General features: G+C 45.7%; 1 protein-coding gene across 3 annotated transcripts in view; it reads left to right on the top strand.

Annotated features, from left to right (window-relative positions):
* The window catches only part of CREBBP (CREB binding lysine acetyltransferase), a 68,724-nt gene that overhangs the window by 43,528 nt on the left and 7,897 nt on the right, over positions 1-17,299 (top strand). For all 3 annotated transcript variants that reach the window (XM_082199283.1, XM_082199282.1, XM_082199281.1), the window contains 12 exons: positions 454-633; positions 1,077-1,251; positions 1,798-1,916; positions 2,843-3,082; positions 4,618-4,706; positions 7,523-7,603; positions 9,201-9,257; positions 10,588-10,665; positions 11,644-11,711; positions 12,896-13,046; positions 14,176-14,322; positions 16,770-16,883. In XM_082199283.1, the coding sequence (XP_082055409.1) occupies positions 454-633; positions 1,077-1,251; positions 1,798-1,916; positions 2,843-3,082; positions 4,618-4,706; positions 7,523-7,603; positions 9,201-9,257; positions 10,588-10,665; positions 11,644-11,711; positions 12,896-13,046; positions 14,176-14,322; positions 16,770-16,883 (1,499 nt within the window). The remainder of the gene's footprint in view (positions 1-453; positions 634-1,076; positions 1,252-1,797; positions 1,917-2,842; positions 3,083-4,617; positions 4,707-7,522; positions 7,604-9,200; positions 9,258-10,587; positions 10,666-11,643; positions 11,712-12,895; positions 13,047-14,175; positions 14,323-16,769; positions 16,884-17,299) is intronic.

Below are 17,299 nucleotides of genomic sequence, written 5' to 3'. Positions count from 1 at the left end.
AATTCTAGGCAGGGGTAAACTAAATGGATTACTCATAGAATTATAGACGGGACCCCTGGGGTCATCTAGTCCAGCCCCCTGCGATGCAGGAATCTCAACTTCAGCCTCCATGACTGATGGCCATCCAACCTCTGCTTAAGAACCTCCAAGGAAGGGGATCCCACTGTCTCTTCCACTGTCGAATGGCTCTTCCTGTCAGAAAGGTCTTCCTGGTGTTTAGTCACAATCTCCTTCCTTGTAATTTGAATCAGTCTGTTCGGATCTTGCCCTCTGGAGCAGCAGAAAACAAGCTGGGTCCATCTTCCATGAAAGGATAGCCTTTCAGGTGACATGCTGGGTGCCGTTGGTGATGTCCCTGTCATCTGACCTGACCTCTTTTTTTGGAGTTCTGCACCAGGGCACAAGGCTGGTTTCCGTGTGTTCAGTGTCTTTTCCCCCTCCTCCCCACCCCAGCTATCCCAAGCAGCAGCAAGCATCGACAACAGGGTGCCCACGCCAGGCTCTGCCGCCAGTACCGACGTGAATGCTCAGCAGCTGGGGCCGGAGACCCAAACGCAAGAGATTAAGCAAGAAGGGAAGGTGGAAAAAGCAGAGTCAGAATGTGGTGACGCTCAACTAGATCCAAAACTGGAGGTAAGCAACGGCCCAAGGGGTAGTCGTGGTCAGTCTGTGCTGTTCAGGGACACAGGGAGGAGGAGGTTGGTGCCCACCAGATATTGTTGGGCTTCTTAACTCCAGTATAACCTGTAGTTTATGAGAATTCTAGCCCAGAAACATCTGGTGGTTCCCCATTCCGGGATTAGACAGCAATTTCTAGCTTTCAGGAGGGAGCGGTAGGGAAATAAAGCCTGCCCTTTGTGGGGTAGAGCAGAGAACACCCACTGCCTGGTAAACTAGAAGGAGAATTCACAGGGAAGGGAAATCATCCAGAATATTGGATGGATGGATGGATGGATGGATGGATGGATGGATGGATATTAACATGTTAAATATTCCATTTTCTCTTGCTTTGCTGGGGAAGCTGACCTGCGTGGCTGTGGAGGTTGTGACTCTTCACTGTGCCATGTGCTTTTCAGGTGGAGGAGGACGTTCCAGGCCCCACGCAAACCAAAGAAGAAACAAATGGGGTGGAGATCAAGCAGGAGCCTATGGAGATAGAAGGGAAGAAGCCTGAGATGAAAGAGGAGGATGACGGGGGCAGTAACGGCGCCGCCTCCCAGTCCACGTCACCATCTCAGCCACGGAAAAAGAGTAAGTCTACATCTGTGTAGCCCTCAAGTACATCTGTCTGCCACTAGCTTGTGCTCCATGTTAATGTTGTCCCCATCTTCTTAAATTAAAGTAGGAAGATAAGAAGCATCTTGCTCAGTTGGGCTTCCCCAGGTTGTCTCCTGCAGTGGCCAGGCAGCTTCACAAGCAGGGGGTGATGGGCAGCGACGGCGACTTGCTGTCCCTCAGCCTCTCCTGAACAAAGGCATTCTGTCTCTGAATAGGGAGAGCCTTCTTTTTTACCTGTCACAGTTAAAGCCACTTCTTTTTCCCCTGTGAAGTGGCCCAAGTCTTCTACTTGTTGTTGTTCTTTAAATTTGTATACCTCCCTTCGTCCATCGATCCCAGAGCGACTCCCTGCATAAAAACACAGTGTCCTGAGCAGCCGTTGCCACATCTTATAGACTGAATTCCACCAGCTATTTACGATTTGATGACGAAATCCTGCTTATTTCATGAATGAGATGACTGTAGATAGAATTGACCTGTGGTTTTATTTACGTTAACTCATTTGGATATTTTCAACAGTCTTTAAGCCTGAAGAGCTGCGCCAGGCCCTCATGCCCACCTTAGAAGCTTTGTATCGCCAGGACCCAGAGTCCTTGCCCTTCCGGCAGCCCGTGGACCCTCAGCTCCTGGGGATTCCGGTAAGTGAGAAGGTGGGCCGGGTGTCCCTGGGCCTTCCCAGGAACCAGCGGGTCAGTCTTGGCACCGTAGCTAAGAAACAATCTCAGGCAGATTGGATTTGAAGCCAGTTGAGCAGCAGAGTGTTTTGCAAGCAGGTCACAGCTGTCTCTCGCAGGGTGTGGGCTTGTCAGGTGGGCAGTTGTGGGTAATTTTCACCGTTGGGCAGTCCTTTGACTGGTGGCAATTCTTTTGGATTTAGGTTCTAAAGTAGTCCCTGTGGCCTTGCTGCCCAAGAACTCCTGTAGCTCCCAGAGCCAAGCGCATAGTTTATTAGTCTGCCATACAGCCAAAGTCTTCTTCCAGGTCTGTCTCTGAGTAGACAAATATAGGAAATTTGAAGGCAAGACAAGATTTTCCACCGTTAAGCATTTCTTTTAAGTGAGGACTGTTTTCAAGGTTCACTGTACCTTTCTGTCTAAGTCATTATTTTGTGTAGCACTGCTCAGAGGTTGGGACAGTTGGCTTCAGTATGTGCGGCGTCTTGAGCTGCTTAATGGCTGCTGTTGCTAACGGAGCTTTGGGCATCCATTTATTCAGAGCTGTAGGGATCCAGAGGGTGGTGTTGTCAACCCACCCAGATGGCAGTTCAGCCCGATTCTCTCTAAACCCTGACAATGTGTGATTTTTGCAAGCAACATCCACCTGTGACAACACCCTAATTTCAGGTGCATCAGACTGGTCAAGACGCAGGTCCCTAAGCGCAAGATCTGTCTGGGTGGGGATTTCAACCCAAGTCTCACAGGCACTCTAACCATTACGCAACACAGTCTCCTGAGGTTGCTGTTATGATGGGCTGATCTCCCATCAATAAAAATTAGTATTTTTTAGAAACTTTGGATTTGAATGCCCAGCTGACACTGTGTTACTTCTTTTTTCTAATTTGCAGGACTATTTTGACATAGTGAAGAATCCCATGGATCTTTCCACCATTAAGCGCAAGTTGGACACAGGGCAGTATCAAGAGCCCTGGCAGTACGTGGATGATGTCTGGCTAATGTTCAATAATGCCTGGCTTTATAATCGCAAGACGTCACGAGTCTATAAATTTTGCACTAAGCTGGCCGAGGTCTTTGAACAAGAAATCGACCCTGTTATGCAGTCCTTGGGATACTGTTGTGGACGCAAGGTATTCATGGTTTCTTCACAGCTATGGTCTTTGAACATACAAAACCTGTGTGTTTCATATTCACAGTGTGAATATGTGCATTTATCAGAACTTTCTCTTTGAGAAGCTGATTTCATGAGATTTACTTTAAATGTCATTTAAAAGAGGTTGTATCCATTTTCAGGCATAATTACCCCCTGAAATTAGTGGACCCAAGTTAATCATATTAATTTCAGTGGATCTGCTCTGAGTGGGACCAGCAGGTCTTTATTTTCAAAATATCTGTGTTGAATTTTGACAGATTCTTATACTTAAAAACGTTGACTCAGATACATGCGCAGGTGTGTGTTCCACTTGCTACAATTTGATGAGAACTAGATTGACTTCATATGCGCAGCACATCATGCTCTACAACTAGTAAAATTGTGCAAGTGAGGGCTTCTTGCAACAGGGGCTGCATGCTTCCCTCAGAATGGGGCTGAGCAGCAGCAGAAGGAAGGGCTTGTGATCACATGCTCTGCTTGCAGACTTCCCAGCTGTGCCTCGTTGGTCACTGTGAGAAATGGGGTGTGAGACCAGAGGGACCCACTTTGGTCTGATCTAGTGGTAGCCAGGCTTTTTTAATTCTTCCTAAAAAGTGCTCTTGAATTTTTAAAAAGATGAGCCACTGTTATGTTTTTGGCACACATGGATCCTTCTCAGGGAGATCCGTGTGTGAACCTTCCTGCCCTGAGCATTTGGTTATTAAATTTGGGGTGCAAATCTTGAGAACAAATGTTTTAAGGCATTGTGCTCTGCAAATATGATAAAGAATGTTGCAGTTGTCTGCTATCTGTAATAAAGTGAAGCAGCAGCTAACACTAAGTATTTTTAATTCATACATAAAGGTCAGAACACAGAACATTCTGCTTAAAATATCTATTACTTTTTTAAAGTGTCTATGGCTTGCATGCTGTTTTACAGTTTCTAAATTCTGCCTGCGCAGCGTTGCAAAGAGCTGCTCTGCAGATGTTGGCTAACTGACTAAATAATCCCAAGATCATTGTGGTTCTTCCTACAAAGAAGAATAATGCTCCGTTAGGGCTTGGTTTTTTTAATACTACAGATTTTAGTTAGACATTGCATTGTGCTCAATCTCTTACTGTTTTCTGTGAATTTCTAACTTTCTGGATTTATCTCTTTTAATGAGTGCGAGTGCAGCAGCCCAGTGTGGCTGTGGCTCCCTTCTGCTCTTCCCAGATGCAGTCCAGCCGTGCTCTTCAGCCGCCCGTCAGTTCTAGGGGCTCAAACAGGCACACACCCGTTTTTATTTTCCAATTGGCACATAATATTCCGTGGTTGCTGGCTATGCTCCATACAGGACTGTTTTTTTGAGGGGAAGGCGGTTGTCCTCTTGGAAAGAACAACAGTGAACAGTGAATTAAAACAATAAACTGCTGAAGCTAAAAAATAAATAAACGCTGCCTCTGCTGTAGAAGAAATTTGTGCCACACAAACGTGTGCCTGTAGTTGTTGCATATAGTCATCTTTTCTCTCTGGCTTTTCTTCTTTTTCAGTACGAATTTTCTCCCCAGACCTTGTGCTGTTATGGGAAGCAGCTGTGTACTATTCCCCGGGATGCCGCCTACTACAGTTACCAGAACAGGTAAGTCTGGGCCTTCTCAGGACTCAGAGTGGGGCCGTATTTTCTTAGAGCAGGACCTGAGCTTGGAGGTGGCTCCTCGCCCCACAAGAACACAGACAAGGAGTCCCTGGAGAGTTCCCAGCAAGACTGACTGGCCCTCGAGGGGCTACAAGTGGCCTATTTTGATGTTTTCAGAAAAGCTCCCCACCCCACTTGGGGCTTGGACTAGTGCGGTGATTTAGTGACGGTATCCCCTGGCAAGCGCCTTGGCTGGTGGGCTGCCTGTCGCTTGGAAGCTCCTGAGTCAAAATAAAAGAGAGAGAGCGAAAATCAAGAGAAGGGGAAGGAAGGAGAGGTGGCAATTTCACGTTGGCTTATTTACAACACAGTGGTACCTTTGTTTAAGAACAGCTTAGTTTATGAACAACTTGGATTAAGAACGCTGCAAACCCAGAAGTAGGTGTTTTGGTTTGTGAACTTTGCCTTGGAAGCAGAACACGTTCTGCTCATAGCTGTCAACCTTCTCTTTTTTTTGCGGGAAATTCCCTTATTCCAGCGCCGCTTCCCGCTGCTATCCCGGATTGTTACATATCCCATAGACTGTCCCCGGGACAGGTGAGGCTTCTGATCCCTTATTTTCAAAGCTGCTGATCCCTTATTTTCAAATCTGAAAGTTGACAGCTATGGTTCTGCTTCCTGTTCAGTGTGTTCCATTTGTAAATTCTGCTATGGGATACCATTCCTTGGTTTAAGAACACTTTGGTTTAAGAACGGACTTCCGGAATGGATTAATGGATTAACCACTGTACCATATCGGACTAGCAGGTTGTTGCAAAAACTTCCTGGAAAGGTGGGTTTTTAGGTTGCAATCCTATAAATGCTTAAAGGTAAAGGTAAAGGTACCCCTGCCCATACGGGCCAGTCTTGACAGACTCTGGGGTTGTGCGCTCATCTCACTCTATAGGCCGGGAGCCAGCGCTGTCCGCAGACACTTCCGGGTCACGTGGCCAGCGTGACGAAGCTGCTTTGGCGAGCCAGCGCAGCACACGGAATGCCGTTTACCTTCCTGCTAGTAAGCGGTCCCATTTATCTACTTGCACCCGGGGGTGCTTTCGAATTGCTAGGTTGGCAGGCGCTGGGACCGAGCAACGGGAGCGCACCCCGCCGCGGGGATTCGAACCGCCGACCATGCAATCGGCAAGTCCTAGGCGCTGAGGTTTAACCCACAGCGCCACCCGCTTACCTGGGAGCAAATCAGCTGAACTGAACGTGGATTACTTCTGAGCAGAATGCACTCCTATATTGCCCAGGAATCCTGGAGTTTTAATTTTTTTGTAGTTATTCAGTGATTGCGCACATAGTCATAATTTAAAAATCGTGAACTAGTGAATGGAGGCCTTAGGCAAAGTCCTGGTTTTAATAATTCCTCCCTCTGGTTGCTGTCAGTTGTGCACCCTGCTGTCGAGGCCACCCACCCCTCCTCTCTTGCTCACGGGGTCCCCTAGGGGGGAGTGGGTGCCCTTTCGGTTGCTGCTTTCTCCCTGGGGAGGCACTTCTGGTGCCTGAAAATCATCACCGGCCCCTGGTTTTCTGAAAAGCTCTTGGTTGCTAGCTTGTCTTCCGGGAACAGACTTGCTCCGTAGGTTTTGATAAGAGCCTCTCTCCCCTTGAACAAGGTAGTCCCAGGAGACTCTCAGCCTGCAGACATTTGTGTGTGTGTGTGGAAGGACCTCCCAGGAAACGGCGTTCTCATCTCCCCTTGGTTGGTTCATTGTGGTGACCAGAGTGGAGAGCTGTGGTGTCCAGACGGCTGGCGCTGCCCTGACTGCTCCCACCTGTTTCCTCTGTTTGTCTCAAGGCATCCCGGTGTGTCTCTGTCGTCCCCCCCACCCCCCCCACCCCCCATGGATTGCCCTAGCCTGTGTACTTACCTTCCTTGGTGTTTCAGTTCATACCCTTTCCAAACATTTAGTCAAGATTGCCTTAGGCTAAGAGGATAGTTTTGCTTCCAGTTTACCCAGAGCAAAACAAGAAATAGGGACCTGGGCCTTATTTACTTAAAAGCAGCAAGGGATGTGGAAGACTGACCAGTTCAGTTTGGTTCACAAAATTTTTCACAAGTTCCTGTTTCAGTTTGCAAAGCCTTGATCTATTTTTGTGTGTGTCTATATTGTATTTAATTACAATATAAACGATGTAGTTTATAAAGTTTACACACGTGACTGGAAACACTGAGCGATAGAAATGCATTTCTGTTAAATGTTTGTCTGGAGTATGAATTGGGTGTCATTTGTGTTCTACTACATTTTAATTGAGCAGCTGGTCACATTTAACGCAAGGTTTTCAATCTTGAATGCTTTAATGCATTTGGCAATGTTGAAATTGTTCCTGCTTCTGTGGCTTTAATAAAATAATGGCAGTCTCATGATTCTGGCTACTGTGAGACTGCTTGCTTCTTAAAACCTGACCTGAGAATTGGATCCAAATTCTGAAACAGATGCCCTTGGAAGTCTGCTCCAGAGCCTCTCCTGGTCACCAGCGGTGGCCTGTGGTGGCTGAAATGCGACCGAATGCTCCCCTGCGCTCTTGGCCGTGCCTTTCTGCTCTGCCGTGTCCTGGTGTCTGTCTCTTACTACTTCTGTCTGTGCTGTTTGTCCCTTTCCCTCCCCTCTGCTCCTCCTCATTGGCCACACTGACCCATCAATCGACCAACCAACGACGCTCCCCCTCCTCTCGCCTTGGTGATCTCTGCCCTGCTCTGATTGGTGGCTCCCTTGCTTGGGTTGCTCTGTGTTTTGATGGACCAGTTCACCCAAATATGGCCTTCTTGCTGACAGGTATCACTTCTGTGAGAGATGTTTCACTGAAATCCAGGGGGAAAACGTTACCCTTGGTGATGACCCTGCCCAGCCACAAACGTAAGTAATTTCTTTTCTTTAAATGCCGGGTAAAAGTAATGAGAGGACAGGCTCCGTCATGCCTCAGGTGCAGCAGGAAGAGATGCGCTTCTCATTCAGGGTGCAGCCCCCCAGGTGCAACTTCTGCTTGGCTTTGGAGTCTCGTTCACTCCCAAGAAAGCTGCATCTCCCGGCCTTTGCCGGGAGAACAAAGGAGCCTAGCAAGCTGGCGTTGCATTGCACTTAGACGTTCAACAGTGTTCCCACGGAAGGGCCCCAGTTCACACACTTAGCGGCCTTGGGTAAACCCTTGTGCCTCAGCCTTCAGCCCCGTGTTCTGCAATTTGTGGTTAATAATCTAGGCTGGTTGAAAAGATTTCGAAAAGTGAATTAAGAGCAGATTTTCAATGCCCAGGCAAGATGCCCAAAACTTAACTCCTCTGAATGTTGTTCATTCTCCGTAGGTGTGGCGCTTGCTTAGGTGACCCTCTGACCTGTAAGCCCCTTCGCTGCCATGTCCCTTGGCAGCTTTCTGTATTGTCATTAACCTACATGATAGCCTAAGTGTTTTCTCAAATTGGCTTCAAGAATAGAGTTGACTTGGGATCTGTTTTACTAGCTGATAGTTAGCCTGTCATAGCTGGTGTGGATAACTGGGCTGGCAATTATTTAGTTCGAAGGTTTGCTTGTTTAAAAGGTTTATGGCCCTCTCTTCCTTCAAATAATCCCAGAGCAAGGTACAATATAAAATATAGACTCTAAATTATACACAGCAATAAATTGCACAACTTGTGCAATTGACATATTGAATATGTCAATAGCACAAGCCCCGTGGATCCAATGGGAAGACATGCTGTCTCCACCCATAGAAAATTAGCCAAGTCCAAAAGCTTGAGTGAATAAATGCTACAAACCCTCCAGGGTCAGCCATCCCTGAGAGAGGAGAGCGCTCCATAATGGGGACACCAGCCCTGAGAATGCCTCTCCCAGGTTGCATCCTAACAGAGACTGCAAACACAGAGTCATAACAAATGAGCGGGTCCAATTGGGAGCAAGTGAATCGTCAAATATCTAGGTCCTGAGCCGTGATGGGCTTTGTGTGTTGGAACAAGCACCTTGAACTTGGTTTGGGAGCCATCCAGCCGCCTGTGCAGCTCCTTCGGAATGGGTGTCCTGATTTCTTGGCGGGCTGCTGCTGAGGCTTCTGGACCTGGTTCAAGGGATGCCCCACATGGAGCACATTGCAGTATTCCAGACACGAGGTACCAGTGTGTGGATTGCCATAGCCAAGCTATCCCTGCCCAGGAATGTCAGCCAGAGCTGGTAACAGGCACTCCTTGCCTTGGAGCCCCCTTTTACCTTCCTCAGACACCTTGGATCCAGGGGTACCCCGGCCACGACCCTCTTCCTCCAGGGGGAGTGCGACCCCAACTGCACCCTTCCCAGACCTGGGAGCTGCCTTCTCCCCACATCCTCCTCATTAGGGTTAAAACGTGCTCTTGGGAGTGTCCTGAAGGAGTCCCTGCCTCTGCAGAGGCCTTTTTCGGAAGAGGTGCTCCCTGGCTAGGAGGAAGCGGAGCAGAGTGCAAGACTTGACTTACTCTGTGTCTCTTTGCAGAACAATATCAAAAGATCAGTTTGAGAAGAAGAAAAATGATACACTAGACCCAGAGCCGTAAGTATCAAGACATCTCAGCATGGAGCCCTTTTTCATACTTTATAAAAGTCCTTGAGCCAGGCTTTGCCTTGTCGAGTCAAAGGAATTGCAGAGGCAGGCAGGCAGGCAGTTTATTGTACCACATTAGCCTTTATGTCGTAAAGACACATTAGCGCATGTGACTCCGTGGAGTGAACTATTTAGATTCCAGCAGCAGTTGCTGTTCAGCTGCAGATCCTTCGCTTGCGGCTGTTTCTGCTTAAACCAAAACGAACTAGTTCAATATAATTTTGCCTTTTGTGCTGCTGTTTCCCTATTGCATCCTCCCTGATTACTAGCCACACACAACTCAGTATTTCCTCTTATGGTTTGAGTTATGTCTCAGGTGTGGATGCTCATTGCCCAGCCCCAACAGAGCTGCCGGAGGCCTGATTCTGGCTCATTTGGGAAAGATTAGGACCTCCTCATTGTTTGTGGAGATCCCCGCCTGCGCCACGTGTGCTTTTTGCCTGGTTAGCAAGCCCACGGCACCTGCACACAGCCTCTCTTGCCCTCTGGCCCTAAGCGGGAGCTGCTTCTGTTTCCGTTTGCCTCGTGGTGGCGCTTTGTTCTGACGTAGCAGAGCTGCTCTGCGCTCTTTGTGCCAAATCTGTTGTCTTGGTACCATCTACTGATGGGTGCAAGTATTGCAGCTCCACTCCCAATGTTTCTGCAAGTGCCCGTTTCTAATTCGACTGCTCCAACAGTTTCCCAGGGAGTCAGTAAGAAATGATGCTCTTATGTTGCAAACAATGGAAAGATTTAATGGTGTTTCCATGAAATGCCCGTTCCGGCCTTCCATCTTTGAACTTTTTCTTCATGGTTTTACGTATAAATTGCAAAGCATAAGCTGGACATGGATAGGACTTCACACTCAGCACTATAAAAATGCTTTTTATTACTAATGCCAAACATGAGTGTCCCAGAGAATATCTGATATGTTTAACAAGATTGCCCACTGTCATCGTATTTCATATTTATTGTCCACTGAGGTTCCTCAACCTTTTAAAAATCCAAATTCCAAGAAAACTATATTTTTTTTAAAAAAATACTGGCAATATAAAATATTACACATTGCTCAAATCACCCTTTCTTATTCTTGGTTGTAGAGCCAAGTGAAAGGTTTTGCAAACTTCAGGGGGGAAGTGAGTTAATAATCTCCTTATAACACTCAGAGATTAAAAATATTATTTATGTTATTATTTAAAGTTTTGTGACTAGGGAAGTATTCTCTGGCTCCTCTTTGTGCTTCCACATTTTTGCTTTAAGAAAACCAAGGCTCGTTCTCTTGCCTGCTTTCCTCCCTCAGCTTTGTGGACTGCAAGGAATGTGGCCGGAAGATGCACCAGATCTGTGTGTTGCATTATGACATTATTTGGCCTTCAGGGTAAGTAGCTCCGAAAGGTGTCGGGGTTTGGGCTGGTGAAGCTTTAGCAAACTTCCTAGGTTCTGTTTCAGCTCAAATGATTTGAAACAACAATGCCTTCACTCTGGCAAAGATGCAAAGTTTTGATTGGGAGCTCAGCATTTGCCCAAGCGCCTTGGGGTCGAGTCCCCTTGGGATCTTGAGCCAGAGGCCTCCCTCTCTGCTGATGCCCCTGAAAGACTCAGCGAGTGGCATCTTCACTTTCCCATGGGGTACCCAGTGCCAGCCCTCTCAGCAGTTTCTCCCTGTCATTCACTCTCTGCCTTGTTTTGGGGCACCTCGCTGCCAACAACTTTCTCAAGGCCTAGGCTTTTGTACGCACTTTGTCCATTGCCGGAAGGGCGATAGATGAATGGGTCAGAGGAAAACAGAAGGAAGGGGGCTCCAGTCCGTGCTGGTGATGCCACACAGGCCCCAGGGCATTCACACAAGATCAGTTCAAGCACAAAGTCTTTTGATATTGCAGTTTCAGCCATGTGACCTCTAAAGGAGGGTCGGGGAGAGAGGGTCTTTGGCCCACCTGGTTTCTCAGCACTCAGGTGCTGTGGCCTCTTGGGGTGGCATCTCCCCTCCAGCAGAACTGCCCTGCCAGGGGTTGTATGTGCCCATTTTGGAGATCCTGCCAAAGCTGCCGCCAGGTTGGGTTGAGGTTGGGTGTTGCCCAGCGGTCAATAGACAACATGGCAATCTTGCCCATGGACTGCCAGGCAGCAGCAAAACTAAGCCCAATCTGGTGGCAGCACAACCTGGCAAAACGCCCCCCTGAAAGCCAGAAGGGCTGGAGATTGAGCCCCCCGAAAGTGGGCTGGCGTGGGATGGAGCCCCCCCTTGATGATAGGCCCAGGCACAGGAAGAAGCGGCTGAAACACCGAGAGGTGTTCACTGTGTTTGCGTCTATATTAACTTTCATAACTTACTAGCTCTCTGTTGTGGTTTTAGCTTTGTGTGTGACAACTGCTTGAAGAAAACTGGTCGAACACGCAAAGAAAACAAATTCAGTGCCAAAAGTAAGTCTGTGGCCTCCTTAGTTGTATATGAAGATGCTTTTAATGCAGTGTCTTTATGCACCTTTCTAAGGTCTCTATTTTTGGAAAGTAACCTTGCGGGGGAAGGGGTGCTGTTGGGCTAGATCCTGCAGGGAAGCTTCAGTCGAAATGGAAAATCAAGGGTGCAGTTTTGAAACTAAAGTAAAAGCATGTAATCTGTTACAAATAAACAGAATATGCCCAGCACTGGTATGTGGATAACATCAAATAAGTCGTAAGTTGACTGTTGTGTTGTACAATTAATCATGTTGACACTCTCCAAAGGCCACTGAGCAGATGCAGCCGTCACAGAATCAGAGGGCAGGACTCCTCTTCTGGGCAGGGAGCTGGTTAAAGACCAGGAAGCAGGGAAGACAGAAGGGAACAGACTTTCTCACAAATAAGGGAAATAGGAAGTTGAGTCCCCGAGAATCTGTTCTGGGACTGGTGGTATTTCACATGTTCACAAATGATCTTGTCAGGGATGAGCAGTGAAGTGGCAGTTTGCCGATATCACCAAAGTATTTCGAATTGAGTTGGGATCTTTTAGGATTTACCTTGGGTGTCTAAGTAAGCAAGTTAGTACCAGATTGTTGTGGGATAGTAACTTATTTTGGAGGCTGTGGTAAGGTTAAGGGAAATTGCTGAAATAAGAGGGAAAGTTGGCTAAAAAAGGAGAATTCATAGTTTGTGGAGAGGAGTATAAACATGTTAAGGGTTCAGAGGGTGGTAGACCTTGAAAAGGGAAATGTGAAAAGAATGGCCCTTGATGCTGCCAGGAGTCTCCACAGCTGAGAGGGCAAGATTCACTATTTATGCATTGTGCCACTTCAGAAAGTAGGCAGGACTCAACATGCCTTTGCCAGCCAGATGAATGTTCTTGTTCCACGGAGCCTTCAGACACAAACTCTTCCCTGCCTTCCCCTTGGCTTCCTGCTCAGTTCTTCTCAGCTCGCCTTTGAAAACAGACATCGTTTTTCAAAGCTGGCTTTGAGCCCGACCCAAACTACCTTTCCCCATTGGTTTCAAAGGGAACCCAGCAAGGGGACCAAGCCTTACATTTTTCTAAGTCTGACCTGAACGTGGTGGGAATCTGGATGCTCTCTGTCTCTGCCTCCCAAGGGTGACTTCCTCCCACAGCTTTTTCCTTGCACTTTCCCTTGTAGGGTTGCAGACCACCCGCCTAGGAAACCATTTGGAAGAGAGAGTCAATAAATTTTTGCGACGGCAGAATCACCCGGAAGCTGGCGAAGTGTTTGTGAGAGTGGTGGCCAGCTCAGATAAAACGGTGGAAGTGAAACCGGGGATGAAATCCAGGTGAGTTCTGGCCTTCCTCAGCAGGCGCACATGGTTACCAAACTATTGAAACGGTTGTCATCTGCACCATTTCATTTATTCTGACTACAGAAATATTAATTCTTAATTATACTATACTATTAGTATTTTCAAGGACACGGGTGGCACTGTGGGTTAAACCACAGAGCCTAGGGCTTGCCGATCAGAAGGTTGGCGGTTCGAATCCCCGCGACGGGGTGAGCTCCCATTGCTCGGTCCCTGCTCCTGCCAACCTAGCAGTTCGAAAGCACGTCAAAGTGCAAGTAGATAAATAGGTACCACTCTGGTGGGAAGGTAAACAGTGTTTCCATGCACTGCTCTGGTTTGCCAGAAGCGGCTTAGTCATGCCGGCCACATGACTTGGAAGCTGTACGCCAGCTCCCTCGGCCAATAAAGTGAGATGAGCACCACAACCCCAGAGTCATCCGCGACTGGACCTAATGGTCAGGGGTCCCTTTACCTTTTTATTAGCATTTTGTCTCCATAGAATCTTTTTTTTAATGTGCTTTATAGGCAGGTGAGGAGAAGACCTGGTTGAGTGCATAGCAGCAGCACATAGAGCTGGAATCAGCTTGGGGAAAATTCCCCAAATATGGTCGTACAGTGAGGGAGGAAAGTATTTGATCCCCTGTTATATTTGCCCATTTGCCCTCTGACAAAGAAATGACCAGTCCATAATTTTAATTGTAGGTTTGTTGTAGCTGTGAGAGACAGAATAACAACAGGAAAACCCCCAGAAACCCAGAAGGAAAAAAGTCAGAGATTGATGTGCATTATAATGAGTGAAATAAGTTTTTGATCCCTTTGCAAAAGATACTTGGTGGCAAAACCCTTGTTGGCAATGACAGAGGTCAGACGTTTCTTGTAGGTGGCCACCTCCTCCTTTCCAGGCGAAACATTCCCAGTTCCCTCGGTACAAAGCCTAACACTGGCCTGTTCCAAAGATAGCTGCCTGTTTCCAGTCTAGCTTTCGCTCATAACCTAATCGTATAGGAAGGTTTCCTTGAGAGTAGCAGGGGCTCTGTTGCCACTGATCATCAGCCCATCCTAGTAGTCCCCGAGGAGTATGTTTGCAATGAAGTGGCTGGTGACAGCATTCTCTTTCCTTCAGATTTGTAGACTCTCGTGAGATGGCCGAGTCCTTCCCCTATCGCACAAAGGCTCTCTTTGCTTTTGAAGAGATCGATGGCGTGGACGTCTGTTTCTTTGGCATGCATGTGCAGGAATACGGTTGGGATTGCCCGCCCCCAAACACCAGGTACGTGGCATTGCTTCCGGTGGGGCTCCAGGAAAGGAAGGGCTGTGGTTCTGCTTGCCTTGCCAATAAGACACATTTCCTGAATTTTGCCTTGGTTCCATTTTTGCCTCTTTCACCCCTTCTCGTCTGTCTTGTTCCCAAATGCCAAAAATTCTAAATTTCTTTTTATCCCAAGCCACACTTTTTCATAATTATCTTTGTAAATATTTATATTTTTTGCAGTTAACCATATCCCTAAATATTTTACTTTTTTATGGACTTCTATCTCAATGCTTTGCTCCAACTCTTTTTTCTCTTCTTCCTTCAAATCTTTTACTTATAACTTAGTTTTATTTCTATTTAATTTAAATCCTGCCACTTCCCCAAATTTTTGAATCTTAACTCTATGGAGAGAGTTTTTTGGATCTTCTACTGTAATCACTAAATCATCAGCATATGCTTTCAATTTGAACTCACTTTTCCCAGTTTTTATCCCACTGATCTCTTTGTCTGCTCTTATATTTCTAGCAAGTACTTCCAGGACCAGGATGAACAAAAGCGGTGATAATGGACAACCTTGTCTAGTTCCTTTTTGTATCTCACAATCAGCCGTTATCACCTGATTTACAATTAATTTAGCTTTTTGTTCTGAATATATTGCTTGTATTCCTTTTAAAAAATTGGGTCCGCAATTAATTTCTTCAAGTAATTTTGTCATAAAATTCCAAGAGACATTGTCAAAAGCTTTTTCGGCATCTATAAACATCATTGCTGCTTTCTTTTCATTTTTGACCTCTAGGTATTCTATTACATTCAGAATATTTCTTATATTCTCTTTCATTTTTCTACCTGGGAGGAATCCTGCCTGATCTTGATGTATATACTCATTTAATATTTTTTTCATTCTATTAGCTAAAATATTTGCAAATAATTTATAATCATTATTTAACAATGAGATAGGCCTATAATTTTTAATTTGCAGTAAATCTGAATCTTGTTTTGGAATTACTGTAATATAAGCCTCTTTCAATGTTTCTGGAATTTCACCTGTATTTAAAATCTCGTTCGTAACATCTTTCAACGGGTTTACCAGTTGTTCAGTTAATTTTTTATAGTACTTTGCCGTTAATCCATCTGGACCAGGAGACTTGCCATTTTTTGTCCACTTTATTGCCTCTAACACTTCTTGAACTGTTACTGGAGTGTTTAAGATCACCATTTGTTCCTCTTTTATGTTTGGTAGATTACTGCTTTTAATATATTCCTCTATTTTTTTAAAAAAATCCTTCCCTTTCCTGTATAAATCTGAGAAATATTTTACAAATGCTGCTCTTATTTCCTTCAGCTTATCTGTGATCATTCCATTTATATTAATTTTATTTATGGAGATCCTTTGTTCACTTTTCTTCAACTGCCACGCTAGCAGTTTTCCTGATTTATTGGCATGCTCAAAATATTTTTGTTTCATTCTTTTTATTTTCCAGCTAATTTCCTCATTAACTATCATAGAATATTGTGTTTGTAATATTCTAATTGCCTATTTGACAGGCTCTTTATTTGCTTTCTTTGACAATTGTTTCTCCTTATTCACAATTTCATCTAAAATCTCTTTTTCCCTTTTTTCTTTCAATTTCTTTTTAAATGAGTTTTGTTGTATAAATAGTCCCCTCCTTACCGCCTTACTTGCATCCCAGATCGTCTGCAATTTTGTCAGTCCTTGAGTGTTTGTTTCAAAATAATCACTCAAGGCCTTTTTAGCTTTTTCCATAAATTTTTGATCATCTAATAAATCTTCATTCAGTCTCCATCTGAATGAAATGTGGCTTTCTTTTTGTATTTCCATTGTCAAGGAATTATGATCTGAAAATGTCCTGGGATTGATCTCAATTTTTTTAACTCGAGGTTCCAACACTTTGGATATCCAGAAAGAGTCTATTCTTGAACTACTATCATGAACATGGCTATAATAAGTGAACTCTTTGTCAAACAGGTGTCTTGTTCTCCATATATCTATAAATTCAAAGTTTGAGCCAAATCAAAAAAAGTCTTTGGTAATCTGCCTTCTTTTGTTTCTTTTTTCCTAGCTGATCTATCTTTTTCTAATGATGGGACTCCATTTAAATCTCCCATTAAAATCATCTTTTGATCTGCAAATTCAAGTAATTCTGTTTCCAGTTTTTTGAAAAAGACTGCTTTTTTCTCGTTGGGTGCATAAATTCCTACCAAGATCACTGGAAGTCTCCTTCTCTTCTCTCTTGTTCCCAGATGTCAAAACTTTTGTTGCTTAGGTCTGCATGCAATTTAGCTCTGTCCACACGTTAAAAACACACAGCCTGAAATTGTAGGTCATTTGAATTATGATGACGATGGGGCCCAGTAGGCAACCCTCCTTCCAACTCTGTCATTTGGGGACAACCACATAGCTGTCAAGCACAACTCCACCAACTCTCTCTTCCCTTTTGTCACAGGCGTGTTTACATCTCCTACTTAGATAGCATTCATTTCTTCCGCCCAAGATGCCTGCGAACTGCAGTCTATCATGAAATCCTTATTGGCTATCTGGAATACGTCAAGAAACTGGGGTGAGTGTTTTGTTGTGGCGTCTTTGCATTGGCACATCGGGGGGGGGGGCTCTGCCTCATTACGTGCTGCTTGCTCCTGCGCTGTGAAGTGGGGTCGTCTTGTATCTACGGGACCGCCTCTCCTGGTCTGCCCCGCAGAGGACCTTAAGGTCCATGAATAACCATAGTTTAGAGGTCCCGGGCCCTAAGGAAGTCAGACTATCCTCCGCCAGGGCCTTCTCAGTGATGGCTCCGACCTGGTGGAATGCTCTGTCCCATGAGACTAGGGCCCTGCAGGATTGAACATCCTTCCGCAGGGCCTGTAAAACAGAGCTATTCTGCCTGGCTTTCAATTTGAACTTAGCCTGATCTTTTATTCCCCTTTCTTCCCTCCCTCTCCCCTTTTTATGAAGATTACTCACTCTGGGATCCCATAG

This window comes from Podarcis vaucheri (assembly GCF_965113315.1).
Source record: "Podarcis vaucheri genome assembly, chromosome: 14".
NCBI lineage: Eukaryota > Metazoa > Chordata > Lepidosauria > Squamata > Lacertidae > Podarcis > Podarcis vaucheri.
This window is presented reverse-complemented; position numbering and strand designations above follow the sequence as displayed.